This window comes from Lynx canadensis, chromosome D4 (assembly GCF_007474595.2).
Source record: "Lynx canadensis isolate LIC74 chromosome D4, mLynCan4.pri.v2, whole genome shotgun sequence".
NCBI lineage: Eukaryota > Metazoa > Chordata > Mammalia > Carnivora > Felidae > Lynx > Lynx canadensis.
This window is the reverse complement of record NC_044315.2, coordinates 88,748,567-88,768,081: the sequence shown is the minus strand read 5'-3', so window position 1 is coordinate 88,768,081 and position 19,515 is coordinate 88,748,567. Positions and strand designations below refer to the sequence as shown.

At 48.5% G+C, this 19,515-nt stretch overlaps 1 protein-coding gene across 5 annotated transcripts in view; it reads right to left on the bottom strand.

Moving 5' to 3' along the window:
• Positions 1–19,515, bottom strand: part of ABL1 (ABL proto-oncogene 1, non-receptor tyrosine kinase) — a 149,157-nt gene that overhangs the window by 28,353 nt on the left and 101,289 nt on the right. For all 5 annotated transcript variants that reach the window (XR_004344325.1, XR_003964086.1, XR_003964087.1 and 2 more), the window contains exons 2-3: positions 7,025–7,198; positions 6,165–6,460 (exon numbers count right to left, since the gene is read on the bottom strand). Coding sequence is in view for 2 of the 5 variants with exons in the window: in XM_030293005.1 (XP_030148865.1) it covers positions 6,165–6,460; positions 7,025–7,198 (470 nt within the window). In the remaining 3 variants the exon portion in view is untranslated. The remainder of the gene's footprint in view (positions 1–6,164; positions 6,461–7,024; positions 7,199–19,515) is intronic.

Genomic DNA, 19,515 nt, shown 5'->3' with positions numbered 1-19,515 from the left:
CTCAGGCGAGCCAGTGGCCAACTCTGACTTAGGGGTTTGTAATTTACAATCTTTTGGTTGCAATCCTAGCGAAACAAAATTCTTGAGCAACCCACGAACTGTCGAGAAAGGGCCTCTAGCTCTGGGGGACTCGTCCCTCTGCAAGACGGTGCCCCTCAATGGCAGGGCCTTTCAGGGTGAGGAGAAGGCCCACCAGGAGGCCCCACCGAGAACCTGACTCTGAGTGAACGGCTCTAGGGACACGTGAGGAGTTGTGCTCAGGGCGCACGAAGGTGTTGGGAGGAGGCAGGGAGCACAGGCACCGCCAGCCTGGGAGCTTGCCCCAAGCCGAATGTCCACACGGTGACGTCCTTGGCACACTTGTCAGTGGGCAGGGCCGAGTGGGATGTGGGGACAGCCCCTAATCCCACCCCTCTCTGGAAACCTCTGTCAGTTGTCCAACTACCTCACTGCAGGTGCCAAGTGTTCCGAGCCGTCCTGTTTCGGGGCAGCTGTTTTCGCTACCGTGGAGTGTAGACAAGAGGGAAGAAGTGCTCCCTGGAATCCAAGCCCCCCCCCCCCCCCAGCACTGGCACAGTAAGAGCCTGTCCACCTGCTGGGCTCCCCAGGGCTGGGGGGGGGGTGGCGCGCAGGTCACCTGGGAGCAAGGCTCATTACCTACTTCTCCCCTTTTCCCTGGCAGCTTGCAAGGAGTGCTCTCCAACCGGAGGATCGGATCGAGGATCGAGTTCCCTCAACCACCCAGAATGCTAATGGCTCCCCAAGCCCTCGTTTATGCAGAATTCGTGCTTGGTCCCCTTTGATTCCCTCACAGGCTCTTCCTGCTAGAGATTTCAGAGTTACAGGAGGTTTCGCTGCTCACACCCACTTTATCCTTTTCTGTAATTAAATGTACAGACCCTGTGACTTAGAGTTCATCTGTCAGCATAAAATTTACATACCGATGCTCATTAAATATTAAAACTACTCTCCCTTTCCAGCGCAGTGCGCGACCATCTTCTAACAGTCAAGTCTGGAGGCTTCCTTCTGGTTAGTTCTGAGTACCGCGCATTCTGCTAGTGAGCTGGGTGGTCTGCATCAGGAGCTCATGGCCCGATCCAAGAAAGTGAAATTAGCATCATGAACGGCATGTCATTGTCCTGTGCACCTGATCACATAAACACTCTGGCTGCTCAGCCGGGACTGGGCCTCTTCCTGATCGCACAGAAACCCCAAAGATAGGACCCGTCAAAGCAGCTCACCAGAAACGGCTTTTCCTCCTGAGAGCCACAAGGCCAGGCTTATCAGCGCTTAGTCCTGTGCCCCCTTTAGGGGCCTCAGACCCCGGAGTCCCACCCGGGAGGTACTGGTTACAGGTTACAGGCAGCCTGGCCTGAGAGCTTCCACAGCCCAGCAGGAAGGCAAGACTTACTGATTAAGCAGGACTTAATAATGCTCCGAGTCTCCCGGACAAGGGGAAAGTCAGCCACGTGTTAGCAGGCTTTTCCCCGGAATGCCTGCACCTGCCAAGCCACCGTCAGGGTGGGTAAATCTTAAAAACTCAAGAGGTTGCGCGGTTGGCCCGTCCTGCCACCTCTGCTAAAGCTTAAGCCCAAATTCCATTCCTGTCAACCTGAACCTGTCACTTCGGCAGACCGTGACAATAAGCGTCACCTGGGAACTTCTTTGAAGAAAAGGACAAGGGCTTCAAGGGCTACAAGGAATTGTGGAACCTGACAGTGGCATCCCACAGAAGTAAATAAAGTGCAGACACAAATAGCCAGAACTAAAAATGATCCAGGCAGGGGGTTGGTGGAGAGGAATGCGCCTTTGACTCCACTGAGCTGGCAGGGAGCTTGGAGAAAGCACAGAGCGCGACACTCTGACCCCGGGGTACGTGGGGGTCTCCAGACTGTCAAGAGTCCTAGGAGCGGCGATGGCTCAGTTTGGTGCGGCCCGTGCAAGAGTCCAGCTCGAAGCTCCCCGAGCCCCGGGGCCGACTGGCCGGCCACAACTGCTGTCGAGGCTTAGGAACATGACAACAGCAGCGGTCCAGAGCCAAGAGGGCGGAGGCAGCAAAGAAATCTTTTGGGGCCTTGGAGAAGAGTCTGCCATATTCAGCCGTTGTGTGAAGATTAGCTGTTTGAAAATAAGAATTAAACTTATGCAACCCCAGCCCGTCCCTCCTACCGACCTTAAATTTTCCCCTCAGAAATCCAAAAAGGATTGCATCAAGGCTCTGCTATGTGAGTTCTTTTTTTTTCAGGGCCGAGCCACACGGTCTCATGCGTGGCTGTGATACCGCCCCCACTACCTCTGACGCTGTTCCCCTCATTCCAGGAACATGATCCCACCCCACACAGCCCCTCAAGTGCAGGCCTCACAGAGAGGCGCCTCCGCAGATGGCCGGCCCGATAACCCCGGGGGCTGAGCCGTCTCCAGGTGCTCGGACAGCTGAAGGGAGGGGTCTCTGCCAGGGAGGGAAGACGGCAGGAGGCCCAGCACGCTTGGGTGAGGCGCCCAGTGACGGACACCACCCGGTCGAATGAGTTCCCTGTGCTCCAACCCGGAATGAAAGGAGCCCCTGGCACACCCCTGGCCGGCTTTTCGACCGACGGGTTGGCATCCTCATCGGACGCCTCTCAAATGCTCTGAATCATGTATCCCACACGCAGACCTTACTCTCTCCCTCTGAACAGTATTTTGGACCAACCGGCGGCTAATGAGTCGTCAAACTAGATCACGCCTGCCCGAATCTGTTCCTAGGATGCCTGATTAAACAACTCCAGGGAGGAGAAACCGGGGCCCCTCGCAGCACAGACCTCAACTGATTACCGCTGGATAAACAGCACCGATGGGAAGCAAGCTGTCAGCTCCGGGAGATCACCTCCCTCATGGGCGGGGTGCTCTGCTCTTCTAATTCACTACAGAGGAACCCTTGTGGTCTGAAGGCACGGTTTCACAGGGCCCGCCACCCTGGAATGCACCCTTGCAGAATGGAAGGACCCAGCTCCACATCCGGGGTAGGGCGAGGCCCCAAAACACAAGCTGATAGGGCCGGTCTGTGGTCACGCATCAGCAAGCCCCTGTGCTCCTGTACAAACCTCTGCCGTCACAGAAAGCACCAGGCAGCAGCAATAAGGACTTCGGCCAGAAGACTTTGGGATGTGCGCGAAAGACAACAGAGAAGAACGTGAAAAAGAGAAACACACATGCACTCGTTTTGGGTGAGGAGAGCCATAAAAATGCTAAGAGGGTTAGGAGGAGGGGCCCAGCCCTACCCCACGCTGAAACATATTATAATTCTGGTATGGGAAGAGAACAGAGAACAGATCGACAGACCCAAAATGCATAAGCTAACCTGGTATATTTCAAACATGTAGGAAAAGATAAATTTAGTAAATGGTACAGGGATCCCTCAAAACACGATGCGCATACGTTACACGTTAATGAGAGACCGTCGTGGCCCATCCGGGACAGAGGTTTCCACGAGCCTGCTAAACACAGTGTTGATGAGGCGGAGGGACACAAGCCCTCCTACATTTCTCATACAGGGTGCAGGTCTCACCAGAAGCAAGGGGAGGAAACACATCTGTCCAATTTCTACGGGAGGTAATCTGACAACATCCACATAAATTTTTTTTTTTTAATGTTCATTTATTTTTGAGACACAGACAGATTGTGAGTGGGGTAGAGGCAGAGAGAGAGGGAGACATAGAATCTGAAGCAGGCTCCGGGCTGTCAGCACAGAGCCCAACGCAGGGCTCGAACTCGTCAACCGCGAGATCATGACCCGAGCCGAAGTCAGACACTCAACCGACTGAGCCACCCAGGCGCCCCAACATCTACACAAGTACTGAATGCACAGAACCTTCAATCAGTTCCAGCAACTTACTTCGCATACACTTATACCCAAAACAAAGTATGTGCCATATGTTCAAACCGCAGGATGTGACCCACTAGGGGGTCTATGAAATAAATTGAGGGGATTCTGGCCAGAACTTTTAAAGAAAATGAAACCAAACTGAATGGAATACAAAATACCAAGAGTGCATCACCTCTAGCGAGGGTAAGCAGGGTTTCAAGAATCTTCTGTTACCAGTGAGGACTGGGTGCTACTGTAAATGTTTTCATACAGTGTGCCAACATTATTTTTTTTTTAAAGGTGTGAAAGCCACCTCGTGTTATTTATAACAGCCAAAGATTGGAAACCACCTAAAACTCAACCCCCAGGGGACTGCTTCAGTGAATGACGGTCCATCCGCACGAGGCAGTCATTAGTAAGAATGAAGTGGCTCTAAATGCGCAGCAGGAAAGCAATCTTCAAAAAATATTACTAGGTGGGAAAAGCAAGATGCAGACCAGTGTGGAGTTTCCATCATTTGTGCTTTTTAAAAAAAATATAAACGTAAACCTGTACTGGGGAACTCTGAAAGAAACTGGCCTCTGGGCAGGGGAATGGAATTAGGAGACGGAATTATTTCCCACTCTAATTCATTTTGTTCTTTTTTTTTTTTAAAACATGTGCACACATTACATGCCATTTAAAAAACACATCCAGGGGCACCTGGGTGGCGCAGTCGGTTAAGCGTCCGACTTCAGCCAGGTCACGATCTCGCGGTCCGTGAGTTCGAGCCCCGCGTCAGGCTCTGGGCTGATGGCTCAGAGCCTGGAACCTGTTTCCGATTCTGTGTCTCCCTCTCTCTCTGCCCCTCCCCCGTTCATGCTGTCTCTCTCTGTCCCAAAAATAAATAAACGTTGGAAAAAAAAATTTAAAAAAAAAAAAAACAAAAAAAAAACCACATCCAGCATCTAGACCCAGCCCGATAATCTGCTATCTCCGCCCTCGACACTGGCAGAGTGTCTATAGCAGGGTCTATAGCAGGGCCCGAGCCTGGTTCCATCGATCACGTAGGATGTGATTCTGGGCAAGACATGTTCTCCCTCTTAAGTTCCCATCTCTTTAATGCAAAAATGCCGTAGTCCACAGCAACCTCTGCCCCGAGGACTGAAGTGAAGTCTAAATGAGACTGAAAAATGCAGCGGCCAACAGCAGGACCCCAGAAAATGTTAATCCCCCCCATCCCTTCGTGGACTCTTAAGCAGTGTTCATATAAAGATCACAAAACCACATATATCAACTCTTCTACAAAACTACAAGTGAGGGGGTGCCCAGGTGGCTCAGTCAGTTAGGTGTCCGACTCTTGGTTTCGGCGCAGGTCACACGATCTCACGGTTCGTGGGTTCGAGCCCCGTGTCAGGCTCTGCACTGGAAGCACAGAGCCTGCTGGTGATTCTCTTTCTCCCTCTCTGCCCCTCCCCTACTGTCTCTGTCTCTCTCAAAATAGATAAACTTAGAAACAGGGGCCCTTGGGTGGCTCAGTCGGTTAAGCATCTGACTTCGGCTCAGGCCATGATCTCACAGTTCACAAGCTTGAGCCCCACATGGGGCTCTGTGCTGAGAGCTCAGAGCCTGGAGCCTGCTTGGGCTTCTGTGTCTCCCTCTCTCTCTGCCCCTCTCCTGCTTGCATAGTCTCTCCCTCAAAAACAAACATTAAAAAACAAACAAAAAACCCAAAAACTACAATCTGGGTTTGGAAATCTCTTGATATGATGACGCGATCTCATTTTTGTTTAAAAACTGTGTGTGTGTATGTACGTATCCGCATGTAGACACATACACACGTGATCTTATCTGTAGGAAGAATGTCATGTACTTATTTGGGGGAAGTGCTCTTAAGGGGCCTTTTACCCTAAAAGTACCTATCTATTACTGCAACTTCACCCACTGGAGATGAATTGCTATCACAACAGATTTTTTAAAAAGGAAGAGACTTAATATCTTACAAGAAGTGCGTCCAAGAACCAACAGGTAATTAATTCCCCGTCTTATGAAACAGCTAACAACAAAACCCCAGCAGGACAGGCACAGGGCCACCCCAGGCCCATGGACTTATCACATCACGTGATCAGTCCTCGACAGAAGGTCTTTCACAGGCTACCGGAACGCCGCCTGCGGTCACTTGAAGATGTCGTCTTCGAGTGCCTTCCCGGTTGAGTTTCGCCGCGGTAACTTCTCAACCCCAGTGGCAGGAGCTCTGGGTCCTCCTGGCCAAAGACTAGCCGCCCGTCCATCCCCGCGCCCCACCCCCAGCCGGTCAGCTCCCCCGTCTGGGGTCCCCTACCTTGCCATCAGAAGCAGTGTTGATCCTGTAGTGGTACACTCTCCCTTCGTATCTCAGCGAGATGGACCTCTGGCCGGGGCTGCTCTCGCTCTCCCGCACCAAGAAGCTGCCGTTGATCCCACTGCTCAGCAGGTACTCGGCGGCATTGCGGGACACGGGCCCGTGGTACCAGGAATGTTTCTCCAGACTGTTGACCGGCGTGATGTAGTTGCTTGGGACCCACCCTTGGCCATTTTTGGTTTGGGCCTCACACCATTCCCCATTGTGGTTGTAGCCTAAAACCCGGAGCTTTTCACCTTGGAAGAGAATCAAACCAGACGTCAGCTTCCAACGCTGGCTTTGTTCATTCCCATGTATTCTTATAGGATTACTAAAAAATCTCCAAATTCCTAACTACCTGCTTCGCTGGAACAAATCCGCATAAATATACGCATTTGTGGGTCTGTAGAAGAATACAGAACATGCAGAGAAATACACAGCCTCGGTTTTCGTAAATAATATATGCTGCGTTACCCAAGTGTTCTGTTCCTAACATAAGGAAAGTTTCTTAGGGAAAAGATACTTTTTCTTAAAACAAAATAAAATAAGATAAAAATAAAAGGTGTTTTCCGTGTCTGGCCCATGTGTCCCTTTAACTATGAAATAGGGGATGTGTGTTTTCTAAGGACTTATCATATAGGAACTCTTCTCCTTTAGGAAAAGTGGCTCTCTTATGAAGATGCTGGGCTTTTTTTTTGGGACCTCCCTGCATTCCAACTTTAAAGCTGCTCTTTCAGTCAGTGAAGGGGTATTCAGTCAAGCCCCAGTTTCCCCTGATTTCTGTCTCTTGCAACCCCCCATTTAGTCTGTGGCCCTTTTACCTTTAGTGATGCTTAGGGTGTTATCCCCACTGGCCACAAAATCATACAGTGCAACAAAAAGGTTGGGGTCATTTTCACTGGGACCAGCAAGAAGGTTTTCCTTGGAGTTCCAACGAGCTGCTTCGCTCAGACCTTGGGGCTCAAAGTCAGACGCTACTGGCCTCTGAAGGGCTTCTGGAAGAGAAAAGAAGAAAGGAACAGGAAGAGGTGGGGAAAAAAATTAGTTTCGTTCTCAGGAGCAAAAATAGTCTGCTTCCATCATTATACTTTTCTAATTTATTTCGTAACATCGACACGCATTTTGTATTAATAAGAAAGGCCGTAGAATAAAAACGGACCCTTCCTTCCCCAAACCCTGTGAAAAGCAGCAAGCATTTTCCTTCCAAGGTGGCAATTACTGTTCCTAAATAGCTTCAGCTTTTTAAGCTCATTCATTCAAAATGAACTCAGTTAAAAACGGAAATACTCCAGGGTGCCTGGGGGGGCTCGGCCGCTTAAGCATCTGACTTGCTCTTGGCTCAGGTCACGATCTCCCAGTTCGTGGGTTTGGGCCCCACATTGAGCTCTGTGCTGACAGTGCAGAGCCTGCTTGGGACTCTCTCTCTCTGCCCCTCTACCCTGCATCTCTCTCATTCTCAAAATAAATAAATAAAACTTAAAAAAAAAAAAAAGAATACTTAAAAAAAAGAAAAAAAAAACAGAGGACGTCTGGGGCGGGGCGTAGGGAGCTCAGCTGGTTAAATGTCTGACTTTGGCTCAGATCATGACCTCATGGTTCGTGGGTTTGAGCCCCGCCATCAGGCTCTGTGCTGACAGCTCGGAGCCTGCTTCAGATTCTGTGTCTCCCTTTCTCTCTGCTCCTCCCCCACTCAAGCTCTCTCTTGCTCTCGCTCTCAAAAATAAATAAACATAAAAAAAAATTTTTTTTATATCTCGTTGTAATGAACCGCTACAACATGAAAAATGAGGGTCTTTCGTTGCTAGCTTTTTGTACTCCTGACTGAAATAAACCTTTAGGAGTTGTATTTGCTAAAAGAGTAAATCCCAAATTCTGTCATTACTGTTTGGTCATCTCATTTTATGAATCAGGAGGGCAAAGATCATTTCAAGGAAGAGGGTCTTGTAACACTGCCATTTCCTAGAAGCCTTAGTGATGGGCTGGGCCCCCATTCTCTTGAGTGTTCACACGGGCTCTAAAGGCACACCTAGCACAATCGTGATGGGGGACTGATCAATTAACCAAAAAAAGCTAGTTAAAAGCAGAAAATTATCTTTTTCAAAGATGTGGGATCTCCCACCCCCACCTGAGTGCATGTTGGTTTGCTGGCCTTGACTCTGCGGGGACAAGGCCTGTCCTTTCGAGGGTGGGCACGTGTGAAGCACATTCCCAGCTTCAGCTTGCTGCAGGCTGGGGGAAAAATGGGAGCCATATGCCACCTATTGGCTTACGACTGGCTTGCTCTCACCCGGTCGGGTAGCAACGTTTAAAACCACCCGTCCTTGGGGCGCCTGGGTGGCGCAGTCGGTTAAGCGTCCGACTTCAGCCAGGTCACGATCTCGCGGTCCGGGAGTTCGAGCCCCGCGTCGGGCTCTGGGCTGATGGCTCAGAGCCTGGAGCCTGTTTCCGATTCTGTGTCTCCCTCTCTCTCTGCCCCTCCCCCGTTCATGCTCTGTCTCTCTCTGTCCCCAAAATAAATAAACGTTGAAAAAAAAAAATTTAAAAAAAAATAAATAAATAAAACCACCCGTCCTTAATGACTATGTCTGAGGCGTCCATCTTAAGTTTACAGGTACAATTCTCTTCTTACAACTGCATTTCACTGGTTTCATACTGAACAAGTAATGAAAACAACAAGTGTATCTGAAATAAAGAGATGTGGAAAGAAACACAAGGGGCTCTCGGTGTGGCCAAGAGCAGTAAGCAGCAGCGGAGTGGCGGGGTTGGCTGCCCTATCCCGTGGGTCCCGGGCACTGGGGAGGCAGGTGTCACAGGAAGCAAGAGCATGATGGTCAACCCAACAAGTCGGTCACGTGGAAGCGAGTCCAAAGAGCTTCCATTGTGGTTATATTAAGTAACACCATTAGCCTCAGGATTCTTAACGTGAAAGAACTCTTACATATCGACAGAACAAGATAAATCCTCCACTGGGGGCGGGAGGAGGAGGAGGGAGGAATGGACCAAAGCATGAATAAGCAATTCACAGGAAATTTAAATTACCATTAAACTTGGGAAGCACGTTAGGCCTGGCTAATAATCAAAGAAATGCAAAGTCTTCGTCAAATGGGCAGACCCATTTTCTTGAGGCTAAGTCAGTGTAAGGCTTGAAATGGAACTCTCATGCAAAGCTAGCGGCTGCTGTAGAAAGTGCTATACACGTTAGGGGGACAACTGGAAATACAAATCGAATCTCTAAATAATTCCATAACCTTTGCTCTACCTCCAGCAATTATCCCGAGACCCACATGATTATTTCTAGATACTGATTGTTTTTAACATTTTTCAAGTGTTTCTGTTTGAGAAAGAGAGAGAAAGCGAGCGTGTGCACGAACCTGAGCCGAAGTCAAGTCGGAAGCCTAACCGACTGAACCACTCAGGCGCCCCTCTATATACTAACTTTGAAATAACAGCACAGAAAAAGAGAAGTACAAGGTATCTATCAATAACAGATAAGTTAGTTTGTGGTCCATCCGTAATACAGAATACATTCAGAACATCATTCAAGATATTTTTACACAAAAACTACTATTGGCTTGGGAACATACTCATAATAATGCATTAAGTACTCATACTACAACCTGTCATTTGCAGCGTGATCCCAATTTTGTAAAAACTGAACGAAGTACAGAAGGGACTGCACCAAACTGTGAACAGTAGTTGACAAGGGGTGGGGAGGGGTAGGATTACAAACATCTAACATTTTCTCTATTCTTTTCTGTATTTTGGCTCATTTCTCACAATGGATGTGGGTTGTTTTTGCAATTCAGAAAACAGTGACAAAAATAGAGACACTGCCATCGTAAGTAGAAGCCAGCTGACACTTCCACAATTGATCATCTAACCTGAAAAAGAACCCTGGGGGAGGAGGAATCTCCTCGTGCTGTCCTGAAAAAACATTTGTGCACCTCCCTCTGGAGTCCCAACCTCGTGGCCATGAGCACACAACTCTGGCAGACCAGGCCCACACAGGAAATTAAACCAAAGTCATGAATACAGAAACGCTTTTCTTCTCAAATGCCATTTGACCTCTTCTATCAAACATTCTGCAGCATCTGGATTTGATCAAAGTTACATAATCAGGGGGAAGTGGCCTGGAAAACACCTGGAAGAGGCAGAAGGCCGATACTCGCCCAGGGCTGCCTGTGGATTTCAAGTCAGGGTTCAAGAGGGACTGTCCCCGACAGGGAGACCGATGCTGGGAATTTCTCGCGAGGGGATGAGCCCTTTGTCAGGAAGGAAAGGGCCTCCCACCGCTTTTTGATTCAACAGGACGTCAGGAAATCCAAGGCAGTCTCTCCGTCTTCCTCTCCAGTTCTTGCTCCATTCCACAAATTTATGGCCGAAGCCCAAAGGGAAGTAATGCCCACGCATGCCTCTGGATGGAGACACTGAAGTGTAGCCACAGTCCGACACCAAAACCTTCCAGTCAATTCCCCATCCAGGCTGATGTCAAAATTGACTCACGGTGCATAAATGCCAAGTTCCTTGCTTCATTTCATAGTGAACTGTGCTCGTCAACCTTAAAAATGATCACAGCTCACAAGGCCAACACTGCAGAATGTACTTAAACCTTCCTGGCTTAACGCGGGGACTTTCTGCCAGGCCCACTGTCAGGAAGTCGGACCCTTAAAGAAGCCCCGAAGCTTCATTCAAGAAAGATGTCCAAAATAGCTCCCCTTTTCTGTTCTTCCAATGGATCTTTTGGCTATTGTTAAGTCTTGGGAAAGAAATTTCAGCGTCTGTTGGGGCGCCTGGGTGGCTCAGTCGGCTAAGCATCCAACTTCGGCTCCAGTCACATGATCTCATTGTTCGTGGGTTTGAACCCCACATAGGCTCTATGCTGACAGCTCAGAGCCTGGAGCCTGCTTCGGATTCTGTCCCCCCCCCCCCCCCGCCCCAACTCTCTGCCCCTCCCCTGCGCTCATGCTCGGGCCCATGCCTGCTTAACTTATTTCTAAGTAAATATTCTAAGTATTCTAAGAAAATGGCTTGGGTCTTTAAAGTACAAGTTAAAGATCTTCTTATACAAAAATAATCCTTTCTTAAAGTTGTGAGTCAGTGATCAAAAATGTTTACGGAAGATTCTCAGATAAGGCGTATCTGGTCTAGACGGCCAGGGGCTGCCCCTGCACCCACCAAGGGCAAACAGGAAGAGAAGTAAAATGGTGGTGACCTTCAGGGGCCGTGAGGCTACTTCACAGACCCGAGGGGAGGGATTTCACCTCCAGGGAAAACATCCCTGGGAAGCTTCCCACCTTCCTGTAGGTGCTGGTGCCCAAGGCCTCGGTTTGCTCTGTGAGTACAGAGCGGAGTGGGCTCTCCTTCAGTGGGGAGGGGAGGGGAGGGAAGGGGTAGGGTGGGGAGGGGAGGGGGGGGTCGGGAGGGGGCAGGGTGTGTCAGGCGTGATAAACACTCCCTCTCCTTTTGCTCACATGCAATTCTTTAAACCCTTGTTGTTTATTCTTATTTCCTCTGTGGGCCTTTCACTATTACCCTCCAGTTCAAGGAATCTCTGTAATTCAGAAATCTATAAAACAGATCCCTCAAAAAGGAGGGAAGGCTTCGTGTTTTATTTCATACTCGGCTCCAACTGATGAGATCATGCTCAGACTATTCTCAAGTCAGTATACAACAGTCTCCTACAACTTTTTAGAATATGAGCTTAGAGGAAAAGTATTATTTCCCACAATCTGAACTTGATGAAAGTCCTTTTACCCACTTTCTACACGGTCCTTTATTTTGTAATTTACACCCTCACCCAGAGCGGCTAAAATTATTTAAAAAACGGGCTTAGTTGAATACAGCCTTGGCCTTAACATCACACTTCACAACATCTTCCCAGCACCCCCCGAACGCTGTGTTAGCTGCTGGGGAGCAGGGGCAGGGCGAGGTGGCAGTGATGCGAAGAATCCCCACACAACCTCTGCCCCTTGGGGGAAGAGAACACAGCTGGCGAAAATGTACGCGGCCTCGATAGCAAAAGTCGAACAGAAGACCAGGTGAATTTCTAAGAACGCAGACATTGGGGCGAGGAGGTGTGAAGGGGCCCGCTCACCAGCATTACACAGAACGGGCTCCTGAGTAAGACCTCGCCTGGCAAGGGAAGCAGGATTAACACAGGGATCCAAGGCGAACCTGACACACTGAGGCTACTCAGGGAGGGATCTTCATCCGTGCTGTGGACCCTCTGGCGACGTCTGCGGATGCCTCCAAAAAAAGTCAGGGACGCCTGGGTGGCTCAGTCGGTTGAGAGTCCAGCTTCAGCTCAGGTCATGATCTCGCGGTCTGCGAGTTCAAGCCCCGCGCCTGGGGCCTGCTTCGGATTCTGTGTCTCCCTCGCTCTCTGCCCCTCCCCCCGCTCATGCTCTGTCTCTCTCTGTCTCAGAAATAAACACTAAAAAAAAAAAAGTCTGCAAATGCAGAGAATATGGAGGGCTGTAAGGGAAAACAGCTGTATGGAAACAGTCCTCAAATCTTAAACAGAAATTTATTTGTGATACAGGGCTTCCTCATTAATGCGTTAAGTATCTACTTATTAATGGATTAAAGAAACAAGATCTAGTAGTAACTACTATCATTTCAAAGTTCTGATATGTGTAAGTGATAATCACAACTGTTACAGGACACGAAAACATCGGATTTCTACTGGTGACAAAGTCACCAATATTGCTAACCTGACTGTGGTTTGTTACCTACATTCTTTAAAAAATGATATACTAATTTTCAGTTAGAGGTTAGTGAAATAAAGTTCTAAAATTTCCCATCCAAGGAAATGGAGCCCCTGAATTCTATCCCAGACCCCAAGGGCTTTCCAGGCTAACAACTACACTATAGATTTGGTTCAGTAGAACCCCTGTAATCTGACAGGGGGAGGGGCCTAAAAAGAAGGCTGCTATAAATTAGTGAGAAGTCCAAATTATGCAGTTTTCTTTTTAAATAAATGCAGTTTGGGGGCGCGCGCCTGGGTGGCTCAGTTGGCTAAGCGTCTGACTCTTGATTTTGGCTCAGGTCATGATCTCACAGTTCATGAGTTCAAGCCCCGTGTTGGGCTCCATATGGACAAGACAAGAGCCTGGTTGGGGTTCTCCACCCCTCCCCTGCTTGCTCTCTTTACTCTCTCTCTCAAAGTAAATAAACTTTAAAAATAAACAAATAAGTAAACAAATAAATGCAGTTTTAGCACTTCCCACTTACAGGCATTATAAGCATTAAGCTAAATGGGTTTCTGGAGAAAACTCCTTTTAAAAATAACAAGTAAAAAATAATAATAATAATAATAATAATAATAACAAATAAAAAATAAAGTTACTTAAAATTAGACCAAGGTGGGGCCCCTGGGTGGCTCAGTTGGTTGAGCTCCCAACTTTGGCTCAGGGCATGATCTCACGGTCCGTGGGTTCGAGCCCCGCGTCGGGCTCTGTGCTGACGGCTCAGAGCCTGGAGCCTGCTTCCGATTCCGTGTCTCCCTCTCTCTCTGCCCTCCCCTGTTCACGCTCTCTCTGTCTCTCAAAAATAAACAAACATTTAAAAATTTAAATAAAGAAAATCAGACCAAGGTTTAAGTATTTCCCCTGGAATCTTTACATTATAATGTTCCTAGCAAATCAAGTTTAGAAAACAGAACTCTCCGAGTCGTCTCTATCAGCAGTCCAAGTATTAACTTTCTGAAAGATACAGAGAGCCAGTCCCCTCCATCAAAAAGCAAAACATAAAAAGAATTCTGTATCGCTTTCTAGGACTCTGTTGTCAAAGAAGCCTACGGTTACTGGAGACGGAGCATAAAGACGGAACACCTCACCATCTTCAAACCATTCTGAATACGACACCCCCACACCTCACCCCTGCCTCATCCCAGCTCAGTTACACCCACATCGTGGCCACTTTTCCTCCTCAATCTCCCTGATGGGTCCTGTCCTGTCCGTGTGCCCCACTGTGCCCTTGACTGGTTTCCCCGACTCTGCCCACTGCGTTGTGCCTCCACACTGCCACCAGAGGGGTCTTTCTAAAATGCAGCTCCGACCGAGCGGCTCTCCTATTAAAATCCCACGGAGAAGGCTGCTGGCAGAGGCAGAAGAGATCCTGCCTGTCACTGGTCAGCCACTACATACTAGCAGGGTCACCTGTGGCAACGCAAAGAACAGGACGGTCAAGTGCCCTGCAGGGTAGACTGCGGTTTGCAGATTAACAGGCAAGACGAGGTTCCTAGCGTGTTAACAGGCCCTCTCAGCATGGCTGGGGTCATCATCAAGTCCGAGCTCCTGAAGCGGGTACACGAGGCCCTGCAGGGTCTGGCCTGCGACCAGCTTCTCCCACAACCCCTGGTCCCCCATTCCAGCCTCCCCAAACCTCTGGAAGCTTCCCCCACCCGAAGCTTGTTGCTGCCCCGGCTTGTGCGCACTGTGACAAGTGCCATTTACTCTCTCCAGAATGCCTCCCCAGCCTACTTTCCATCCTCCTGGCCTCACCCCTTCTAGTGAGCCTGACTAGTCCTCCCTCCTCTCTGCACCTCACCCCTGATTATCTCCCCTTCACCTCATAGGTGAAGACTCTGTAAGCCTGGGCTCCAGGGTGGACAAGCCTTGTTTAAATTCACTCTACCATGTCTTGAAGACATTAACTTCCCAGCCTCAGTTTCTCAATTGCACAATAGGGCAACAACAGTATCTACCCAGCTGGGCTGTCAGGAGGGCTCCACGCACACCGCAGGTGGAGAATCTCTGCACAAACGCCACGTGTGGTACCTGGCCCTAGGACCCTGCCCTACAGGTCAAGTACTTCTTCATTTATTATTGTTCCCACAATAAGGTGAACTCTGGGGCAGAGACCAGCATTTTTTAAAAAATTTTCTTTAATGTTTATTTTTGAGAGAGAGAGAACGAGTGGGGGAGACACCGAGAGAGAGAGAGAGACAGATTCCGAAGCAGGCTCCAGGCTCAGAGCGCTCAGCCCAGAGCCCGACACGGGGCTCGAACTCAGGAGCCGCGAGGTCATGACCTGAGCCAAAGTCAGATGCTTAACCGACTGAGCCACCCAGGGGCCCTAGGACCAGCATTCTCATCACAGCCTTCACCCTCTGCCCTGGGCTAGGCAGGACATACAGCACCACCAGGTGTTTATTTAAATGAACAGCTAGGCAGAACCCCTTGCACTTGACTGTCTTTAGCAACAAAGTAAAATATTAAGTCCGGAGTGAAGAGTGTACCTTAATTATCTGTGAACCTGCAGAAACAGCAGACAGCAGGATGGAGAGCAAATGGCACTTTACCAGGAATGCTTTTATAAAGATCTAGGAAACGCAATCGTTTTTTAAAAAATGGAATGTAAACCCTGGTCAAGATCCCGAAACACAGCGCAACGTGAAAGTACGTTTCTCTGTGCTTTCACAAGAAACAGGACTCGTGACAGGCCGGCACGGGCAGACGGCCCCTCCACACACTTTTTTTTTTTTTGTCTGTGGGGGAGGAAAGGTTCCCCAGATCCTGGCACTGGACCCGATTCAAACTGTGGGCAGTGAGCCCGTTAACCAGAGAAGCATTTACTCTGTCACAGGTCCTTTGCGGCAGACCGAAAGCCTCCCCTTCCGCCTGCCAGGCCGGGGATGGTTTGCGAGTACTCACTTCGTGTGTCCTGATCTCCCTGAAAAGGTCACCAAGGATGCCTGGGTCAGGTTAGACCCGACTCACCGAAGGGGCTACCCAAGGGCAGATGAATCCCCGAGAATGTCTTGTTTGCCATTATTCCTCCTACTGCTAACCCGAGTAACTGAACAGGACCGTAAAAAGCTATCTGGGTTCCAAAAAGCAATGGCTGATTCTATTCACGGCCCACCTTTTCAATTCAGTTTTAAGGCATTCCGTGTAGGGCACTACACCCCCCCCCCCATAAGTCTATTAAGCAGACTCTCTCATGACGGGCGTTTTGAGAGGCCAGGCGACAGAGGCAGAGGTGAAGGTTACTCACGTGCCTCTCCCACAGCTTCCCATCCATCAGTCTGCATGGCTCACACTCAGCCCCTTGCACTGCTTTCTCTCTCTCTCTCTCTCTCTCTCTGGATCTTGCTCTCTCCCTTCCTCTCCTCTGGATCTCTTCCTCCGTCCACCTTTGCCATCCTCCCCCGTCCCGTGTCCCCTGGGTTCTCCCTTTCTGGTCTCAGCCTTTCTCCTCTTGGGTCTCTGCCTCCCTCTCCTCCTCAATTCCCACCTCTTTCTCCTTCTCCCTCGTCTGTCTTCTGTGTCACCCAACACAGACAGTGTAACAAAGTACCTAGGTGTGGGTTAAGAAAGAAGGATCCGAACGCCAATTTCAGGGCCTGACCACTCTCATTATCGGGAGGGCAAAGTTAGACTCTCAAATGTCAGTAATTAGCAAGCTGTTTTTCCAAACGGCTTTGGAAGTAGAACTTCAACGAGGCAAGAAAACAAGATTGACCATAATTTGCTCTGTGTTCTTTTTTTAACCAAGGTAATCTTGGGCCCAGCTGACTATGAAAAATGACTTAATCTGCCCTCTCTGAGGCTCAAATTCGGGACCTTCCGATTAGGAGACGGACGCTCTGCCAGCTGCACTAAAAAGGACAATTTAAAATTGACCATACGTTGGGAATTATTAAAGCTGGTGATGAGTACAAGGAATTCAATGGGCTGTATGCTTTTCCTTTAAAAAAGTAAAAAAACAAACAAAAAAACCCACAAACCCCCCAAAACTAAGAATTTATTTATGAATCTTCTGGGTGTTTAATTATGATCCGCTATTACAGACGGAAAGTTAAATTCTTCCCATATCCCACTTGATCTTATGGTCTTGTATTTACCTTTTCCAGTTTTATTGATATGATTTACATATCACATTGTGTAGGAGTTTCAGGCGTACAACCTAACAACTTGCTGCATGTAGACTGTGAAAAGATTAGTTACCACAGTAAGTTTCGTTAACATCCGTATCACCACACAGTTGCACATTTTTTCCTTATGATGAGAACCCTTAAGATCTACTTCTCTTAGCAACTTTTAAATTTTTTTTTCAACGTTTATTTATTTTTGGGACAGAGAGAGACAGAGCATGAACGGGGGAGGGGCAGAGAGAGAGGGAGACACAGAATCGGAAACAGGCTCCAGGCTCCGAGCCATCAGCCCAGAGCCTGACGCGGGGCTCGAACTCACGGACCGCGAGATCGTGACCTGGCTGAAGTCGGACGCTTAACCGACTGCGCCACCCAGGCGCCCCTCTTAGCAACTTTTAAATATACAGCACAGTGCTGTTAACTATACTATCTATAGTATAACTATATAGTTATATCTATAGTCTAACTAACTATACAGTGCTGTTAACTATCGTGTTGTACATCGGTGTTATGTATTTTTTTTTTTTTAATTTCTCCGTCGACCATTTTTCCTGTTTCTATTTCGGATCAGCGATTACACTGGCAAAACTATGACGATTTTAGAACAAGGTAATGAGAGGTAGATGTTCAGTCTTCACATCTTTGGAGCTGTGGAAAGAGTAAGATGCCAATCATGAATCAACGGGATTCCTTTTCCACAATTAAAACATTCAGCATGGGCGTAAGAAAGGATCTGGGGCGGGGTGGGGGGGGGGGGACGCCTGGCTGGCTCAGTGAGGCGAGCGCAGGGTTCTTGATCTTGGGGTTGTGAGTTCGAGCTCCACGTTGGGTGTAGAGAATACTTAAAAAATTAAAACTTACAAAAAAAAAAAAAGGATCAGGAAAAGGGAAGATACTTTTCCTTAAAACTGATGATAGAAGTATTAATTTTATGCATCAGAGCAAACATGGAAATAAACTGTCTTGTTAACAAGAAAACCTATGGGTAGGTTCAGCTCAATTCTGTCATGACTTCAGCCATTGGAGAAACTGGCAATGCCAACCTTTTAGACTGCTCAATATTTGTTTAAAGTAACAGCTGATATGTGCTAACATCCTGCTCTGTGCCAGGCTCCGTGCTGAACAATTTAAATGAAATCTCTCCCGCAAATCTCACAACTCAACGAAGGAGGGCCTACCACGAGTTGTATTTGGAAATGAGAACGCCGCCGAGGCTCAGACAGCACGATGCCCAGGACCAGCGGGCAGCAGGGTTGGCATCCAGGCCCCGGACGGCTGGCTCTGGAGCTGCGGGTGTCACACGAGAAGAGGACTCTGCAATGCCCTAGCCACGAAACTGTCTGCATTTAGGGACCTCTCAAAGGAACCTCATGCAGGTATAAATGCAAACAGTCAGCACTTTATTGATTTCAAAACCTTCACGTGAATCATCTCCTAGATCCCCAAAACGATCCTCTCAAGGTTGGCTGGACAGAGGATGTTGGTTCTTTCTGTCTTAGAGGCAAAGAAACAGAGAGGCTGAGAGAGGTTAGACAAAATGGATCTCCTGACTCCAAATTCAGAAGTATTTCCAAAGGGCACAGGGGCCTTTCTCCTCCTCCTCTCTAGAAAACCTCACAGCGGTGGTATGCAAATAAGGTAAGGGTGTCTACAAAGCGCTTGGTGCCAGCGCCTGTCACGTCATAAATGCTCACCAGTTTTAATGTCACCTCAAGCGAGGAGAACTGGCTGGCTTTCCATTAGGTTCCTGGAAGAGGCTGGCATTTTCTTTGTTACTAAACAAGGGAAGCACGTGATGAGCCCAGGAGAGAGTATTTAGAAAGAGAGCCTGAGCTGCTCTACAGAAGTTCTAACACTGTACATATCTGTGCAGCTGGCACCACATAAAGTATTTGCCAGAAAGTTAACTGCTGAAAAGCAGCATTTTAAAGCGGCCCTTAAAATAAATTTTGAAAGTTCAAGAAGAGTTCACTTCACATTACTTTTGATTCCACACTACAGAGCTAGCATATACATGTACAATATTCATGAACGATGTATGCAAATACACACATAAACAAAGAAGAGTGAACTGGGAAAAAAAAAAAAAAAGAATTCAAATGACCAGTGCTCGGGGCGCCCGGGTGGCTCAGTCGGTTAAGCGCCTCACTTCGGCTCAGGCATGATCTCATGGTTCGGGGGTTCGAGCCCCAGGTCTGGCTCTGTGCTGACAGCTCAGAGCCTGGAGCGTGCTGCGGAATCTGTCTCCTTCTCTCTCTGCCCCTCCCCCGCCCGTGCTGTCTCTCTCTGTCTCTGTGTGTGTGTCTCTCTCTCTCTCTCAAAAATAAACATTAAAAATTTTTTTTTTACATGGCCAGTGTTCATGTTTTCTTCCACATCTCTAGGGGGAAGCAATTATCAGAAAGCTGGGTGTTTGAAGTCAACCTAAGATTG